Here is a 17,612-nt window from a genome sequence, read left to right on the forward strand (position 1 = left end):
TCCTCGGGACGCTTTATGAACGGCTGTGCCATGCCGCGAACACACTCGGGCGCCTTTTGCCATCTGCTGCTGGCATTAAAAAATTAAATTTCCATCTGCTTTCGCACACCAGCCTCTCGGGGAGGGGGCGAAGGGGGCTTCTTGGCCAAGCTGCTCCCCAAAAAGCGTTGTCCCCGGGGTGATTCTGGGGTCTCCGGTGCTCCCCTGAGTGCTCAGCGCCGGCTGCAGGGTGGCGACGTCCCCCCGGTGGCTCTCCGGGTGTCCCGGGACAGCGTGGCCCCCGTGGGCGTGGGCGGCGTGACGATGATGGAGGGGACGTGCAGGTGTTTGTCACCCGCTGCCGGGACCCCCCCGGCGCCGTTCCCGCTGCTCACGCACGTCTTCAAGCCTAGGGGAGGGGACAGCATCGTTGGCTCAACCCTATACGAGCCACCAGAGAATCCCCGCATCCCATTTCCCCATTTGCCCACCCGCCCCGCTGGATGCAGATCGCTTTAATCTGATTTTTTTTTTTTTTTTAATCAAGAGCAAAGCCCCAGCCCCGCGCCCGGCAGCCAGGTTTTAACTCCTCTCTGAAGCAGGAAAACGCCCGGCGGGGACAAGCCACCGATATTTTTAATCTCTTTTTAATTAAGGATAAAGCCCTGCCTTATGTAAGGGAGCCGGGGAGGGGATGGAGGGAGGCGGGGGGGATATTTTATTGCGGGCTCCGAGCCTGCCTGTTGGAGCTGAGGCTGGTTTGGGGAATGAGGGGGGTGTTTTGGGGCTGCGCCCCCATGGTTTTGACCCCGTTTTGGGGTGTTTTGGGGACCCCCAGCCCCTCTCTGCAGCCACCCTAAGGTTAGGGGGGGGTCTCTGGGGTTCCCTGCGGCAGGCTGCCTGGCGGCCCCAAAATGGGGAGGGGGCACACGGGTGCTGAGGCTTCGTCCTGCTTTGGGGTGGGCTAAATGGGCAGAAAACAGAAAGGGGAGACAACTCTTTAAAATTCAACTGGTTTGGAGGGTTTTGGGGGAAAAAGGTGGGTTTTTTTGAGGGTTTTTGAGGGATGGGGACCCCAGGATGGGGACACCAGGATGGGGACCCCATGGATGGAGACCTCGTGGACAGGGACCCCATGGGTGATGTGTCCCCTCTCCTCCAGGGCCCTGAGGGCTCATTTTGAGGTGATGCATCACCGGGGACACCCTCGGAGCCCTGCTGTGACAACGGGGCCACCGCTTCCCAAATCTCCCTTGGTGCCACCCCGGACCAGGCAGGGGATGAGCCCCCACGGGTGCTGGTGCCATGGGGTCAGGAGGCGGCCACCACCCCCTGCTCGTCCCTGCAGCCCCCTTGGGCCGTGCCACAGGTCCCCAAAACCACATCCCAGCCTCTGCCGAGCGGCACCGGGAGTCCCACATCCCCCTCTCCGAGCCAGAGCTGAGAAAAGTGAAGTTTGGTGCAAAAAAAAAAAAGTGAACTTTGGCGAGCTGCCCCGTGCTGGGCGCTGCCCCCGAGCACCCCAACCCTGAGCATCCTTCCCACTGAGCAAACCCCAAGCCCAGGAAAACAACAGCGAGCTCAGGACCATGCCCCAAATCCTCCAGGTCTGGAATAAAAACCCCGGTGTCCCTTTGCACGAGCTGCAGCATCACCAGCTCGGAGCCCAAGCCCCGTGCTTTGTCCTTTAGGAGTCAGCAAAGCTCCTTCGTGCGCGGCCTCCCCAGCCCTCCCCGCGCTCAGGGGACCCTCCCGGACCCACCTTTGAGGCAGGACAACTTGAGCCCCATGTTCTCATCCTCTTGGCGGGGCCTCGCCGCGGCGCACGGCTCTCCGGCCCCGCTGCCGGCCCCGGCTGCGAAAAGAGAGAGGCGAGGGCTGCAGGAAAAACGCTGAAGGGGGGAACCGGGGCTGGAGACGCCCTCGAGGAGGAGGAAGGAGCGGGAGGAAGGAGCGGGAGGAACGTGGGCACCCTCTGCGCCGAGGTGCTTCGCGTGGAAACGTAAATAAAGAGAAAGGTTTGAGCGCGGCGAGCTGCCGGGGCACAACAGGAAGCCCGGGCGCTCGGCGGAGAAACCACGAGCTGATGTCACGGCCGCTGGCTGACTCAATCTCGGCCTCCGAGTTTCGGGAGGAACTTTTTGGGGTGGGAGGAGAAGGAGCACAGAGCCCCACGCGGTGTCCTGCCCGCCGGGGGTGACCCCCGGTTCGCCGCGCGCACGCACCGAGAGGGTTTTGGAGAGGTGTGAGCAGGACTGGGATGGGGATTGAGGTGTTTTTAGGCAAAGCTTGAGCCCACGTGCAAGAAATCGAGGGATGCCCAGCTGCAGAGTGTGTGCCTGGGGCTGGGGGTGGGGATGCTGCACGGTGCTGAGTGCCGCGGGGCGAGGGAGCGCAGGATCCCGACCCCACCAAAGGCCTCGGTGCCACCGCGGGGTTCCTGCGGCACCCCCAAAGCTCTGAGGAAAATTCAGGTGGGAAAATCCTGCAGCTGGAGGGAACGGGGACAGCCCCCGCATGGGATGCAGAAGCAAGGTGTGAGGGTGCAAAAAAAAAGGACAGAGACTGAAATTTCTGAGCTGTCGGGCACCGCTTTTACAATTACCCTCGGCAAAATCCCTTCCCTGGGAAATCCGCATCGTGGCAGGGCCGGGATAGGAGCTGGCGAGGAGCAGCAGGAGCTTCTTGTAGGGTCCCAGCTGCCCACCCCAAAACCCAGCCTGGCAGCGGGGGCAGGCAGAGGGCTTCTGGTGACAGCTCCAGCTCCCGCCCCGCTGCGAGGACGCCGGGGCGAGCGCCCTGAACGCCTCCTCGCCGCCCTCGCCTGCATTAAAAGCAGCCCCAGGATTTTGCATATCCGCCTCCTCCGAAGCCACACGCGGCCCCAGGCAGCCCCTTTGGAGAGAAAGGAGCCTTTCACACCCAGGGTGTGAGGGGAATCCCGTCCCCGGCTCCCCACGCTGAGCCCTCCTGGGCTTTCGCTCTCACCGATGCGCACCCAGGAGAGCGGAGAGGGGAAGCGAGCGGCTCTGCCCCGCTTTCTGCTGCTCGTTTGACACCAAACAGACGCACACGGGGCCGATTTCCTCAGCTGCTGCAGGGCTCCCACCTCAAGGGCTCGGGCGGGCCCTGCAGCGCTGGGCGCGGAGGCTGAGACCTTTGCAATCCGCGGCTCGGTTTTACCCCAGAAAAAAAAAAAAAAAAAAAGGACAAACAAACTGGTTTAGAAATTTTCCAGCCCGTTCAGCGGCAGAGATGAAGAGCCAGAGGGCAGGGCCCTGCAGGCTCCAGCTTTCCACCTCCCTCCCCAGGCTCAGCATCCCTCGGGGATCCCATCCTCACCGGGATCCCATCCTCACCGGGATGCCGCCCACCCCAGCTCCGGTTTCAGCACACAAATGGGGCTGGTGCAGCAAACCCCCCCCTGGTTATCTACCTTGCTGCCCCTCTGCAACCACCTGCTCGTGCTGCTGGGCGAGAACAAACAGCCCCAAACCCAGGAGCTCTGGATTTAGCCCAGCCCGGAGCAGTTTTAACTCCGTTTGGAGCTAAAACTGCACCAAGAGAGCAACCGAAAGCGACGGCCAGAAATAACAGCAGGCTGCGCTAGCTGTGGTTAGCTCTGCGGGCTGCTGCACGTCTCCAGCTGGCGTGGCGATGCCTGACACCCAGCACAGCATCCTGAGTCCCTTCCCCTCCTCCCCATGAGGCTGGAAGACGACGGCACCCGTGGGCGAGCTCCCGGGGCTGGGCACGGGGCAGGGACCCCTTGGCACGGAGAGGAAAGCCCCACGGGGGCTCCTCGGTGGTGCCACGGGGCAGGGAAATGGGAAGAGGATGGGGTCAGCGAGGAGCTGGCTGCTTCGTGGGGAAAGAAAAGGGTCTGGGGCCTCGCTGGGGTCTCCTGGAGACCCAGGGCAGGCAAACGAGACGCTAGGTGTGGGAAGGGAGGAGGAGGAGGAGAGGAGAAGCAGCTGAAGAGGAAGGCTTGGGGAAATGGGAGCAGCCCCAGCAGATCGAACAGCACACGGCCCCCAAGGGGGCACGGCAGCGGCCCCCAGGAGCGAGCGGGAGGCGAGCGGGGAGGCGAGCACCTACCTTGAGCACAAAGCCAGGGGGTGCTGGGCTCCCCGGCCACGAGCACATCCAGGGCGAGCAGGGACCCAGCGGGCAGCTCGGAGGCCTGGGCTGGGAACTGCCTCGGAGCCCTGCCTGCTGCTCGCCGGGCTGCAGGTTAATCTCAGCCCAGCTTTCCCTTTTATCCCCTCGTACAACCTCTATATGTTTGTTTTTTTTTTTTTTTTTTTTCAATTAGGTCCCTCTCTCTCTTAAGCTCCAGAGTGCATTTCTAGGAAGGGCTGCGTTGTTTCTCCAGCCTGGCACCGCTCCCTCCGCCTAAAGCGCTGCCGTGATGCAGCTCGGGGGCGTTCGGGGAGCTCCCCGTCACCCCCAGCCCACCCAAATTTAGGGTTTTAGGGGCAGCGTGCCCTGCTCTTCTCCCCACAGCTACACCCAAGCCCTCTGCCAAGAAACCTGCAGGTGAGGGCGGATTTGGGGCCCTGGCTGCCCAGCCCCACGAGGAGGAATTTCACCTCCTGCGCGGGGCTGCTGTGGAAAACCCCAGCCCGTGGCCAGCAGCCTGCCCCCGGCCTCCCCGAGGACGCAGCCCCGAGCCAAAACCAAAGCAGATAGGCAGGCAGGGCGCGCTCTCGGAGAAGGCTGGGCGAAAACACAGTCTAAAACCAGGAGCAAAAAAAAAAAAAAAAGCAATAAAAATCGATGGAGCCCTCGGCTTGGCACGGCGGGATCGCTGCCGGCTCCAGGAAGGGCGAGTGCAGGGCTCCTGGAGGAGCACACGGGGATTTTGAGGATGCTCGGCTCTGCTCCGGGGGCTGAATGGAAGCAGAAACCCAAAGTGCAGCTCGGCAGCAGCAGGCTGAGCGCCTTTTTCCCCCGAGGACATCTCCCGAGCTGCAGCCAGCCGCGAGGCCGGGCGGCTCCTGGGCTCCTCCATTAGCAGCCCCGCGCTCTTTCCGCCTGGGTAATGCCTCCTCGGCCCGGCATCTCCGGGCGTTTGCACCAGGAGCAGCAGCAGAGTGCAGCGATTAGGCCCGCAGCCAGCAAGAAAAGTGAGAGCTGAGGCTGCTTCCTGCATCCCTGCCACTTGGAGGAGGAATTCGGGGGGCAGCGGGCACCTCTCCGAAGAAATTCGGGGGGCAGCACGCGCGGAGCTGCCGTGCCCGCGGACATCTGCTCCAGGCGAGGAGGTTGCGGTCCTGCCAGCTGAGCTGCTCGCATGCTCCAGCCCTTTTCAGCCCCAGGACAGGCTGCACGTGGCTGGGATCTGCTGGTTTTTATGCTGGTGTGGGCTGGGAAGCATCCCAGGAGCAGCTCCGGTGGCACTGTTTCGCCCGCTGAATTAAGAAAAAAAAATCCTTGTGTATAAAAAAAACCAACAAGCTCAGAGAATACAACGTGGATACTGCACCAGGAGCAGATAATTCGCTTTTGAGCATCCCCAAACCTGCTGACGAGGCAGACACCACATCCCCATCCGTCCTCTGCACAAACTGGGGGAGCAGAAAGCGCTCTCGCCGCATATCTACCCCCAGACACCCGCTGCTTTTCTTAGCAGCTCTGAAACGCTCTCATTTCTGGGTGAAATTTCTGATTTCTGGGTGAAAATAGCACCGCCAGGCCCCCAGGCTCTCTGGCTGTTCCCTTCTGGGTGTCTGGAGCTGGTCTCTGCATGGTTTTTGACCCGGCATCCAAATGCTGGAAGCGTCCAGCCTCTTCCTTCTCCCCCTTGCGACCGAAGGATTCAAGGTGGGCACCGTGTGGGTCCAGCAAAGCACAACCAACATCCCCCCACGCAGAAACCCAAGCACTCTGCGCTGCTATTTTCAGACACTTCTGAAATATAGGGGTTGAGAATAGAAAAAAACACACTGGACGTGATGTCTTTTCAATTGCTTTAGGTCCCACGAATGAGGTAAAGAGCTGGGGGTCGGCTGCCCGGGCAGGTAAACTCTAAATCCCCAAATCTGAGTTAATCAGGGAAGGAAAAAAAATAAAAGTTGACACCTCTGCATGTTGCTAGCTGCTAACCAAACAAAAAGGTGACTCCAGGACACCTTTCCCCAAGCTTTCTTCCCCCAGAAGATTTAAAAGGAGTTACCTTGAGTTCCTCTGAAGGGGCAGCTGATCTGCCAGCCAGCGTTTGTGCCTGCGGGCAGGGTCTGTACAGCAGCAGGAAGAGAAAAAAAAACCCGTTGGCTTCCTCATTTTTTTTTACAGGAGTCTCCGGGACTCCAGGTGCCTCGCCTTTATGAAATTATTGCTTTTTGTCCACCCTTCAATGCAAACAGGACAGGTGAGATAAGATCTGAGCGCCGCAGCGCTCGTCCTTCGTGCTTAAAGCTCGCCTGGGCCTTGGCTGGTGGCAAAGGGCTCGCGGGGTCCCATTTAAAAGCAAGAAGATGGAGACAAAGCGTTAAAATCTGCCTCCCTCCCAGCAAGGCGTCCCAATTGTTAGCCACAGGCACAGTTTCCACGTCTGGTTACAGGCTGAGGAATGCATTTGTGGCTCAGGAGTCACCAACCTGGGCTAAGCACCTCGCAGGGCTTGGCTAACACCTGGCCCTGCGACAGCTGCCGAGGTGTTGGCACAAAGCACGAGCCCTCTTCCTGCAACAGTTTGCAGTTTGCTCCAAACACCACGCTGCTGAAGCAGTTTCCAGGATATAAAGATGTTGATATTTGAAATACAGCCTTGGATGTGTTGTGAGACACACCGAAACGCGCTCCTCTCGCCGCTTGTGAGCTCGATTTGTGTTTTCATGCAGCAAGTGAAAACATTTCCCTTTCCTGCGAGCGCATCTGACTCATGCTTCAGAGGCTGCTGACTGCGTGCCAACGCCTCTGGTAATGCCCAGCACACCTTAGCGGAGTAGGAAGACAAACAAAACCGCTCGGGCCAAACCTTTATCTCCCCCTTGGACATTTCTCTCCCCCTCACCACTTCCAAAATAGGACTTGGACTTTGGGATCTTCATTGTAAAAATATTTGTAGGAAGAAAGAAAAATCTAGAGAATCTAGAATCTCCACCACCAGCTGGTGACTAAGACTGTTTCCTTCCATTGGAAGCAGCTAGTGGTAAGAAGTGTTGAATGTCTTAATGAATTTGGAGGATAAATATTAAATTCATTGGTAAGTTGTTACAGAAATGCAGTGAAAAGCAGGCAGAGGTAAGGTACAGTGCCTGTGGCGTACCTGATAAAAAATAGTACAGATAATAAAAATAACCTAAGAGGAAACAGAGCTACAAAGCTTCCTCATTGACAACTACGCTTATTCTTAGAAACAAATGAAGATTAGAAAGGCAAAAGCTGGGCTAAGTGCAATCTAGAGTCCTCGACACAGCGTACTCAGACGTACTTGGATATTCACCTTCAAATTTAGGCTTACTTGAATGAATACCACATGAACCAGATGAAAATTAGAGCTGTTTAAAAATAGACAAAAAAAAATCCATGATACGATCATATTTCGTGCTCTTTTTTTGTAGTCTCAAACTGTTTTAGTACTCCCATTCAAAATCATTATTCCATTATTTTTTTTTTAAAGCATTATGCGAACATCTGATTTTACTTTGTGTTTAATGTTCTCAGTCAGTAACTGCAGTTGTATGCCTCAGGACAGCAGGAAAATCTTTGTAGCATTTGAAAATGCAGTTTTAACACATTTTCTGTGGCTGTGCCATACAAAACCACTGCAAACCAGGTGACAGGTGCATGGAAAAAGTCATCTTCAGCAGTTTGCACTTGCTGTACTGATACAATGCCATTTCCAAGCCACGAAAAAAACAAAACAAAACAGTTGACCTTAGATTTTGTTTATGTATTTGACCTCAAAATACCCCATCTGAGGACAAAACCCATCTTTTGAAAGTTATTCTCAGAAATCTTTTAAAAATCATTCTCTCTAAGGAGTACAAAAGCTTAGTCAAAACTTTTAATATGAACACCGGGGGATAAGCAGAAGTTGTTCTGGTTTTGAAGGAACAGCAACATTCACTACACCGGGGAAGGCATCCACAGGGGCAGCTGTACCTGACGGCGTGCAGCTCTTCTAAGGAATCTCAGGAAAAGGATTCAACAGCTTACGGACACGTCACCCTTGGCAACGCGCCGCGCCACTCTTTTAATCAGCCAGCTTTCCACACAAGGTACTGAATATTACTCTATTTACATTCAAAAATATCATTTTTATGTCTTCAGTACATAGTGGGAACGCCCGTAAGTTAGTCAGTAGGAATCCCTCTAACACAGGTGGAGGACGGCTTTGTTGATCTCCGGATTTGTCCAGTCATTCCGGATGTCATCCAGGTGATTATCAAAATCTACAAGTGTTTCGTAGGACTTGCTGTCCAAGAGCGACGCAGCGATCCTCTGGGCTTCGTTCCAATCTTCGCAGAAATCGCTAGGATGGCAAAACAACCGGAAATTAATAATGATCACAAAGAAAACCCCCACCATCTCCTCCGTTTGGGAAGATAAAGCACATTCTCTGCAACGCAGTCGTGGCTAGGAGGCACACGGCTGCCTGGCCTCAGCAGCTGGCTGCTCTCTCCCTCCCTCTCCTCACCCCTTTTTCTCCCTCCCTCTCACTACAACGCAGGCCTCAAAGCACAAAGCCCTTCTCCTCCCCACCTCAACGCAAACAAACGCTGTCGTTTACTCACACGTGTGGGTCTTTGCACCTCCACTTGTTCTCATGGAGCTCGTACACGTGGATGGCCGGTTCTACGCACTCCATCGTGAACTTGGTGTTATCAACCTGGCGTGCGGCAGGAAAACACTCTCGTAAGCCTCCCCGAGTAAAGAGATGAAATTGAAAGCAAGGTTTGACAAACAGGACACCTTAAACTGATTCGTGCACCGGTCTGCTTTCATATGTGGCAGATTCTCTAGGTTTAAGCCACCAACGCTCTTTGGCAAGGACACAGAGCTCAATTTGTTTCATGAAAGACAAGGATTTAAGTCACTGGAAGGGGTCCTAAATAGGGAACACGCTAACTGTGCTCAAACCCCATAATCAGAGAAGGTCTCCACTTCCTTTGAGGTGACAGCGAGCTAGCCACAGCCACTTACTGAGAACTACACGGGCCACAAGTCACTGTACCTCTTCCCCAAATTGGGGACAGAGCAAAGGGGTTACTTCGCTACAGGACACTCAGAGCTGCACGTAAGTGGTTAGCCCAGCACCACAGCCCCAATGTCAACAATACAGAGAGGAAAAGAGAGCACTTTACCATGATGAGCGCCGTGTCGTTAAAGCCCTCTGCGATTCTGGAGGCCACCTTTTCAGCCACCTGGTTCGGACTGCAGCGGAAGGTAAAGGGGATTGTGTTATTTGAACCGTGCCGCCTCAGCCTGCAGCAGCAGGAAACGTGCTCGAGGAGCTGTGAGAATTACAGGGCACGCTTCTAAACAGGAACAAGGTATCGAGCTGATGCTCCACTTGATTGAAGGCAGATGGCCAAGAAAGCCTCAGCTCCTCTCTTGCATGTGACCTGAAGCTCAGCTATGCTGAGGCAATGTATTTCTGAGCAGCGAAGTGCTCGCTGCAGGCTGCGTGCAGATTTTGTGACCTCCCACCTCCTTCCACCAGCCCGAGAACCACAGCCTCCTGCGCCCCGACAGGCATTTCAAAAAGAAACTTCATCTGAGCCTGTGTTTGAATTCCCTCACTGGCCAGCTTCTCTACGGAACTGGATAATCTTCTAAAGAAAAGCCTTTACTGTTTCAAAGATGGCAATCTCTACGTGGTGCCAGAGTTATCTTCAAAAAATGAAGTCTGGCTTTAAAAGAAACAAGCCCACGACAGTCCTTCAAACCCCGAAGGGAACAAACTGCCTCTTCTCCTTCAAAAACGTCACCAGCAGATCTGCATTTCCCTTGTAAGGAAAGGGCAACGTCGGCATCCCTGCCAGATACCCAAGCAATCCCAAGTGCTAGTTAAAAAATATACTTGAGGCTCCAAGATAGGCATCAGCAAAGTAGCTGGAACGGAGCAGAATGCTTTAAACAAGTTGTTCAGAGTTATTTTAAATGCAATATGACGCGCTCTCATGAGTCTTGATACTGGATTTGCCTGATAGAGGGGCACATATCTGTCTGACACACGCATCTAGAACTAGACTGCAGCTCCACACGAAGTTTATAATAAACACAGCTGTTTGTTTGGTGATTTGAGTTAGCTAGCAGGGGGGGAAGGGAGAAAAGGAGGAGGAAAAAAAAAAGAAAAGAAAAAAGAGACTATTCCCAGGGAGAATAGTATGTGAAGAGGATCTCTGCTTGACTGACACCCTCTTCCATTTCAAGACTGCACCTCTACCGTGTCAGAAAGTGATTCAAAACGACAACCACAACCGAAACCAGAGACGGTTCAGCAGTTTAGTAAGAATTAGGTCACTTCTAAGACCTTCCAAAAAGATACGGGGAGTTGTTTGGGTTCACGAGATATTCACAGCACCAGCAAATGCCAGCTATTGCCCTGACAGCCGCAGTTACACTGGCACCACGAGGACAAGAGGGACACAGCTGGCAGGGCGGAGCAGCACGCAGGTTTTCTGCCCGTGATGGCCCTTGGCAGAGCACAAAGCGCGGCGCAAGAGAGCGAGCGGGAGGGAACGTGGCCCCAACACACCTGGCGTCTTTCACGCGCTCGTTCGCCTGGTAGTAGCCAGCGATCACGTAGCTGTTCTCCTTGCACCACGAGTCAATCTGGAAAAGGAATGGGAACAATTAAGCCTGGGAGAGAAAAAAAGAAAAAAAAAAAACACAGAAATAAGGAAATCCCCTATGGGGAGCAACTGGCAAAGACATCTCTGTGTGCACGCAGACAGCTCGATTTACCTGGGCAGAGAAATGAAGCTGAACCTTTGGGGAATGACATAAAATTAACCCATTTCTTGCTCTTTTGCTCATTTATCCCAGCCCAAATTCGAGCGACAGGACTGAGCCTGGGAGAGGAGCCCAGGTCCCACCTCTTTGTGGATGTTTTGCAGCACTTGGGGGCACAGCGTGAGCGTCATTTACCTAATGAGCAAACAAAGCTCCAAGCGAGAGGTAAACCCGTGGGCAGAAAAAAGGTCATGGGCAGAAAAAGGTCACGGCTTTTACCAGTTTTTCAACTCCCTCTGGTGCAAAAAGGCTTTTGCAACCCAAGTGTTTCTCTGAGAGGTCGCCTGCAGCGGCAATTAACCACCAAAGCCCGGGGGAGGATTTGCATGCTTTAAAACCTTCCAGCCCAAACCCAACGCCCTGCTAAAAACACGCCCCAGCTCGGCCACCAGATCAGGGCTTGATAAAGGAGCTGCTGCCGTGCTTCTCTGCCCCGTCCCAGACGTGGCTGTGCTTTGGGAACAGGGACACGAGGGGATTCCTGATAACCCAGCACAGCAACAAGAAGGGAGAAGGCAGCTGGAACCTTCCTGGGCTGTCCCTAGAGAGCGGGCATCAGAAAAACCTCAAGGGCTGCATCAAAATGGATCCAAAAATGCATCTGTGGCATCCTGCAAGTGAAATCAATCGCAGTTTGAGGAATAATTACAGCATTAGGCTGCAGAAACACAAAAGCCACGTAAATAATCCCCCTTCTACGAGGGATGACATGGATTTACGTGGTAAAAAAAAAGCTACATAGCCCTGCTAAAGCTGCAGGCCAACTGCTGTTTCAGTTACAAAGCCATTCGGAGGCTTTTGGACTCTGATTTTAATTGGTAGTGGGGTGAAAGCTTGGCATTAAGGCCAAAAGCCCAGACACTAGCATAAAGCAATAATAATGATGAAGAAATAGCAACACTAATAAAGAAACGATCGCTTTAAAAATAAAAAAATAGTCTTAGTTTTTGCTGCCTATTGAAAATGGTCTTAAAGAACCCACTATGCTTCAGTTCTGAGCTCCCTAAGCAACTTGGGGAGGATAAAAATAAAAGCTCCTGCGTCTGAGGCTGCCCTTACGGACCCCTTGCTGCCGAAGCGCCGCTCGCAGCCTTCAGGAGGTGCCACGGGTCGGATTGGAAGCACTGTGCTCCACTGCGTTATTTTCTGATGAAATACAGAGAATTTTGGTCCCTTGTGGTGTTCTGGGATAATTCAGGTCAGAGATGAGGACGTAAAAGGCCTCGGGATCTTCTCAAACGCTTCCAGGCATCCTAAGAGGCATCAAACGCGCCTGCGGGCTCCAACCTGTCTCAGCAGGTCCTAATGAACGTGGGCAGTGTCGCGGCGTTCCCCATCTTTGCCTTTTTCCACCCAAACCAAGGAGCAGCCACAGAGCAGCGCCGTCTCTCTGGTCCTGCCACAACCTCGGCTGTAAGCCCAGCGGGTGCAGGCGGCAGGGTTTATTCCCCAAAACACCCCGGGGAACCTCAGCCAAATCCCGCTGCCACCTGGCCGGCCGAAAGTGACCCATCCAGGGGCTGAGAACCCCCCTACACCCTCCTACCCCCCCCTCTGCACCCCCCTACCCCTCCCAACAGCCCCACCAGGGGCTGAGGACCCCCCCAGCAGTCCCCCTTTCCCCCTCAGCACTCCACTTAAGGGTTTAGCCCCCCTCTACTCTCCCTGCACCCCAGCCAGGAGCTAAGAACCCCATCCTGCGCCCCACTACCCCCCTCCTTTAACCCCCTTATCCCCCCCAGCAGCCCAGGCAGGAGCTAGGGCCCTCCTCCTACCCCCCCCCCCCACCCCCTTCAACAACCCCCTTACCCCCTCCAGCAGCCAAATCAGGTGCTGAGGACTCCCTCCTGCACCCCCCTACACCCCCAGCAACCCTCTTATCCCCCCCAGCAGCCAAACCAGGGGCTGAGGCCCCCCTCCTACATCCCCCTACCCCCTCAGCAGCCTAACCAAAGCCTGAAACCCCCCTTTACCACCCTTTAACCCCCCCAACCCTCCTGTACCAGGCTGAGGGCCCCTTCCTGCACCCCCCTACCCCCTACATCATTCCCCCAGCACCCCAACAAGTGCCTAAAACCCCCCTTAGCCCCCCCAAAAACCCCCGTACCAGGCTAATGACCCCCTCCTACGCCCCTCTACCCCCTCAGCAACCCAACCAGGGCCTGAAACACCCCCATAACCCCCCCTTTACCTCCCCCAACCCCCCCATACCAGGCTAATGACCCCCTCCGACACCACCCGACCCCCTCAGCAGCCCAACCAGTGCCTGAAACCCCCTTTTAACCCTCCCAACCCCCCCTTTAACCCCCCAAACCCCCCGTACCGGGCTCATGACCCCTTTTTACACCCCCCTACCCCCACAGCAGCCCAACCAGGACCTGAAACTCCCCTTTAGCCCCCCTTTAACCCCTACCCCCCCCCCATACCAGGCTAATAACTCCTTCTTACACCCCCCTACCCCCTCAGCAACCCAACCAGGCCCTAAAACCCCCCTTTAACCCCCTCAAACCCCCCGTAACCCCCCCCTACCAGGCTGAGGGCCACCTCCAGCATAGGCGCCAGCGCCAGGGTGCCGTGAAAGAGGGGCACGCAGTCGACGAAGAGGGCCGGGCCGGCGGCCTGCTCCCTGGCGGGCCGGGAGGCGGCGGGGGGCGGCCTCTCGGCCACGAGCAGCCCGTTGACGGCGCAGTGCGGGTACTTGGCGCCGTGCAGCACCATCTTGCAGTAGGCCTGCGTGCTCAGCCTCATCCTGACGGGGCGGCCTCCTCCGCCGCCAAGCGCGCCGCCGCCGCCAAGCGCGCCCCGCCGCCGGGTCCGCCGAGCTGTCGTAAAACGACGTAAAAGGAAAGGCGGAGAGGGGGACGGTTTGGATGGCGCCGTCTCGTTGGTCCTGCGGCCGGCCCGGCGTGCATTGCGCTTCCGGCCCGGCGGCTCCTTCCGGTGGCGGCCCGGCGTAGAGGACGGTCGGCAGGTCGGAGGGGCGGCCGGGCTGGGGGGGGCCGCGGGCACCGGGAGGGGGCCTGGAAGGGACCGGGGGGGACCGAAAGGGACTGGGGGGACACGGGGAGGTCGTAGGGAGCCGCTCGGGACCGCCCCGGGTGGGGCCGCCCCGGTGACCGCTTGTGGAGGGGGGGGGGTTGGGGGGGGCCTGCGGCTGAGGGGAGTGCTAGGGGATGACGTCATGTTGGCGTGACGTCACGTTGGGGTGAGGGGGGTCAGGGGTTAAATAGGGGGTGCTGGGGTGGGCTGGGAGGGGGTCAGAGCTCGAATATGGGGTCCTGGGGTGGACCTGGAAGGGGTCTGAGCTTGAATACAGGGTCCTGGGTTACATTTGGAAGGGGTCAGAGCTCAAACATGAGGTCCTGGGCTGGGCGTGGAAGAGATCAGGGCTCAAATACAGGGCATCAATGGAAAACAGGGTGGGAAGGGGCTCGTCCGAGCATCTCCCTGCTAACCAGGAGCATCTGCAGCCTAAAAATGGGCTGCCCCTGAACTGACTCTTCTATAGGCAAATAGAAATGGGTTTTATGGTTTTATTTCCAATTTCTGTGTTTGCTGACCTCTATTGTCAGTGATTGACCTGCTGTTGTTTTGCCCTGGCAGGATGTTGGCTTCAAGGGCGTTCAGCCTCATCGGGAGAAGGGCCCTTTCCACCTCCATCTGCCTGAGGGCCCACGGGCACGGTAGGTGGCACTGCTCCATTTTCAGCAAGGACAACAACAGGCAGAACGTAAAACGCAGCCGTTGGGGACCTCACAGCCGAGGAGAGCTCTGTGCCAGCTACGAGCTGGCTCCCAGCAGCACGTGGAGCTGCACAGGGTGCTGTGAGAAGCTATCATCATGCAGGGATCAATATATTTTTTTGGCCTGCTCGCTCTGTGGCATTTCCTGATGGAGGATGGCACCCGCAGCTGGGATGGGGGTAGGGAAGGATGCAGGATGGGCAGGGCTGGCTCCTTGCCCTGATGGAGCAGCGCCCGTGGGGGAGCTTTGTCTTTTCCTTTCTGGGTTGCTTAACTGGCATCGTGTTTTTTTGGGGGTATTTTAACTAGTAAGAGGTGTTTGTGCAGCAGGCAGGAGCTTGATTCTGTGTCTCTGTTCCCGATGGCAGCTGGTGTTGTCAAAGCCGAGGACTTCAGCCTCCCAGCGTACGTCGATCGCCGCGATGTTCCCCTGCCTGAGGCAGCCTTTGTCAAGCAGCTCTCTGCTCAGCAGAAGGCGCTGAAGGAGAAGGAAAAGGCGTCCTGGACCGCTCTGTCTGTCGATGAGAAAGTCGAACGTGAGTCCTGAAATCACCTCGCAGCCAGCAGTGCTGGGGCTGAACCTGCTGCACCTTCCTGCTGGCTCCCTCCCAGACAGCCCCAGCACGGCTCGAGGCCGCTCTGCTCAGCGCCTTTGTGGTCAGGCTGCAGCCACGACAGAGCTGTGTTAATTTTGTGCTAATTAACCTGGTGTGGATGCGGGTGGAGATGAGTGGTAGGTGCAGCAGGTGTTCTAATTACACCTCTTGGTATCTGGAAGGTGCCTCGGGGCACGTGGTGCCTTTCACATGAGGAACTTAGCGGTAATTCAAGCTCAGCAGCCTCTTCCCTTTCCTCCAAAAATACCCAGCTGGTCCTTTATTGCAATCTGTTAGCAACAGGCCAAAAAAAAATCCCTCTTCTTGGTAACAAGATGTAATCCTATTAGTCAAGCTGAATGAAAGGAACCCCGTGTGCTCTAATGCAGGACCTGTGAGCAGCGCAGTGCCCACCTGCGGCAGGCAGGAGGTGTAAAACCCTCAGGCGTTCATAAACACTTTGTAAATCTGATGCTGCTCTGAACTCCAAAGCCTTTTAAACACACAATTCCTGCTCAAACCTCTAGAGTTAGGGAGCTGTGTGATAAATGGTCGTACTGGGAATTGCAGGCAGGGAAGGAAATTTGTTTCTTCTTCCTCTTTGCCTCTTATGCAACCTTTGTACAACTGCACGGTCGTTTACAAAGCGAGACCAACACTGTCTTTGCTCACGAGAAGCACAGAAATGATGTGAAATACAGCTCCTTTATTTTGGCACTTGATCTTTGCATGGAAAAGGCCAGCTAATTCCAAAGCTATCCCAACATCCCTTCCATTTCAGACCGCTTTAGGCCTTGGTCACCTCCCTCTAGCAGGTGCGGTGTTGCCTGCAAGATGCAGGAAAAATAAAAAATAAACAATTTGCTTCGTTTTTTCCTCAGTGTACCGCATCAAATTCAACGAGAGCTACGCAGAAATGAACAAAGGAACAAACGAATGGAAGACTGTCCTCGGGGGAGTGCTGTTCTTTCTTGGCCTAACTGGTGTCATCCTCATCTGGCAGAAAATTTACAGTAAGTGGGCGCTGAGGGGTGTTCCCTGTCATGATTTGCGAGCTCAGTTGGTATCTGAGGTAGGAAACTTGCCATAAATGGGTTCAGGGTTTCAAAACGGTGTGTGCAACGGGAGCTTCTGTTTGGTAGCCTCGGAAAACTCAGCTCTGGGGTTGTGACCGGATGGATACAGGTGGGTACAGAGCAAAAATGTTCAGCAAATCGACTCGTGGAGAGTTAAATCTCGTGGAGGGAGCTTTGGAGGAAAGGGAGGGGAAAGAGTAGCTATAAATTAACAATCCCAGACCTTCCCTCTCTGTGAAACCCGCTGTTGCACGAGCTTATTGCCTTTCTGGCTATAAACATTTGGGTTTCTGCCACCTTTGGCTTCCCTCCCAGCCTAAGGTCCTGCCGCAAGGGAGCCCCCCAGCGGCTTGGGGCAGCGCACGAGGTCGTGGGGGGCCCAGCCAAATTTAGGAGGAGGCTCTTGGTACAAACAGAGAACCGAGGTGGGAATCTGCTGAGCTGAAAGCTTCAAAAATTGAACTTGGGGAGCTTTGCTTTGATGGGTGATGGCGTGCACGTGGTCAGAATTGATTGCTTTTTGGGGGGAAAAAGCATTTTGTTAGCAAAACGTGTCCCCCCACCGCCCATTGGCTCAGCTTGTCTCTGTTCCTCCCCCGTGGCAGTGTACGGCCCTATTCCGCACACCTTCTCCGACGAGTGGGTGTCCATGCAGACGAAGAGAATGTTGGACATGCGAATTAACCCCGTGGAGGGCATTTCCTCCCAGTGGGATTTCGAGAAGAACGAGTGGAAGAAGTGAGGCGACTTCAGTGGAACCTGCTCTGCTTGAACATGAAATGATTCCATCACCTGCGTGTGACCTCGTTGCTCATGTACTGGAACAACCTCTCCACCTAAATAGATGATAATAAACCTCTGGTTAACTTGAAGGTTTCCTTTTTATTGACCTGCGGGTGCCTTTGGGACGGGAATTTGTAGAGCAGCGTGAGGGGGAAGGGTTTTTCCAGGCAGTCCTGTCGTGGCTGATGTGTAGGGAGTATTAATTGGTAAAAGGGAATGAAACACTCGGGTTTCTTGGGGGAGATGAGTAAGGTGACAGTCAGTTTGCTTCAAACACAACACTTTTCATTGAAAACACTTCAGATTGTCAGAATTGAAGCAGCAAAAATCTCACCCAGCTCTGCAGGGGGCTGGTGTTGAGTGTTCAGCCCAGACGCTGCTTTTCTGGGGCAGGAATAGGTTCCTGGGAGGAGCGCTGCCTTTTCCCTCACCTCTTTAAGGGCATGATTCTGGGATCCAGCCAGGAG

The 17,612-nt window shown here is 55.3% G+C and overlaps 3 protein-coding genes across 5 annotated transcripts; 1 reads left to right on the top strand and 2 right to left on the bottom strand.

Annotated features, from left to right (window-relative positions):
* LOC311443213 (uncharacterized protein C16orf74) lies at window positions 1-6,288 on the bottom strand. Of its 3 annotated transcripts, none has more exons than XR_014697122.1 (3): window positions 6,158-6,288; window positions 1,742-1,834; window positions 1-388 (listed from the first exon to the last, which is right to left on the bottom strand). XR_014697122.1 is itself a non-coding variant. In XM_084533237.1 (3 exons), exons 1-3 carry the CDS (start codon window positions 2,616-2,618, stop codon window positions 213-215), a joined length of 303 nt encoding a protein of 100 aa, XP_084389363.1. In that variant the 5' UTR covers window positions 2,619-2,690; the 3' UTR covers window positions 1-212. The 3 variants fall into 3 exon arrangements, 1 of the variants encoding a protein (XP_084389363.1); XR_014697123.1 differs by lacking the exon at window positions 6,158-6,288 and adding an exon at window positions 4,078-4,181; XM_084533237.1 differs by lacking the exon at window positions 6,158-6,288 and adding an exon at window positions 2,585-2,690.
* A 1,333-nt stretch (window positions 6,289-7,621) lies between these two features.
* On the bottom strand, window positions 7,622-13,794 carry EMC8 (ER membrane protein complex subunit 8). The gene is made up of 5 exons (XM_084533234.1): window positions 13,477-13,794; window positions 10,691-10,767; window positions 9,294-9,363; window positions 8,724-8,818; window positions 7,622-8,461 (listed from the first exon to the last, which is right to left on the bottom strand). Exons 1-5 carry the CDS (start codon window positions 13,693-13,695, stop codon window positions 8,302-8,304), a joined length of 621 nt encoding a protein of 206 aa, XP_084389360.1. The 5' UTR covers window positions 13,696-13,794; the 3' UTR covers window positions 7,622-8,301.
* Window positions 13,673-17,234, top strand: COX4I1 (cytochrome c oxidase subunit 4I1). Its single transcript, XM_084533236.1, has 5 exons — window positions 13,673-13,918; window positions 14,551-14,630; window positions 15,059-15,226; window positions 16,168-16,299; window positions 16,968-17,234. The coding sequence occupies exons 2-5, from the start codon at window positions 14,552-14,554 to the stop codon at window positions 17,102-17,104; spliced, it is 516 nt and encodes a 171-aa protein (XP_084389362.1). The 5' UTR covers window positions 13,673-13,918; window position 14,551; the 3' UTR covers window positions 17,105-17,234.
* Window positions 17,235-17,612: the final 378 nt, after the last annotated feature.

This window comes from Aythya ferina (assembly GCF_964211825.1).
Source record: "Aythya ferina genome assembly, chromosome: 12".
Classification (NCBI taxonomy): domain Eukaryota; kingdom Metazoa; phylum Chordata; class Aves; order Anseriformes; family Anatidae; genus Aythya; species Aythya ferina.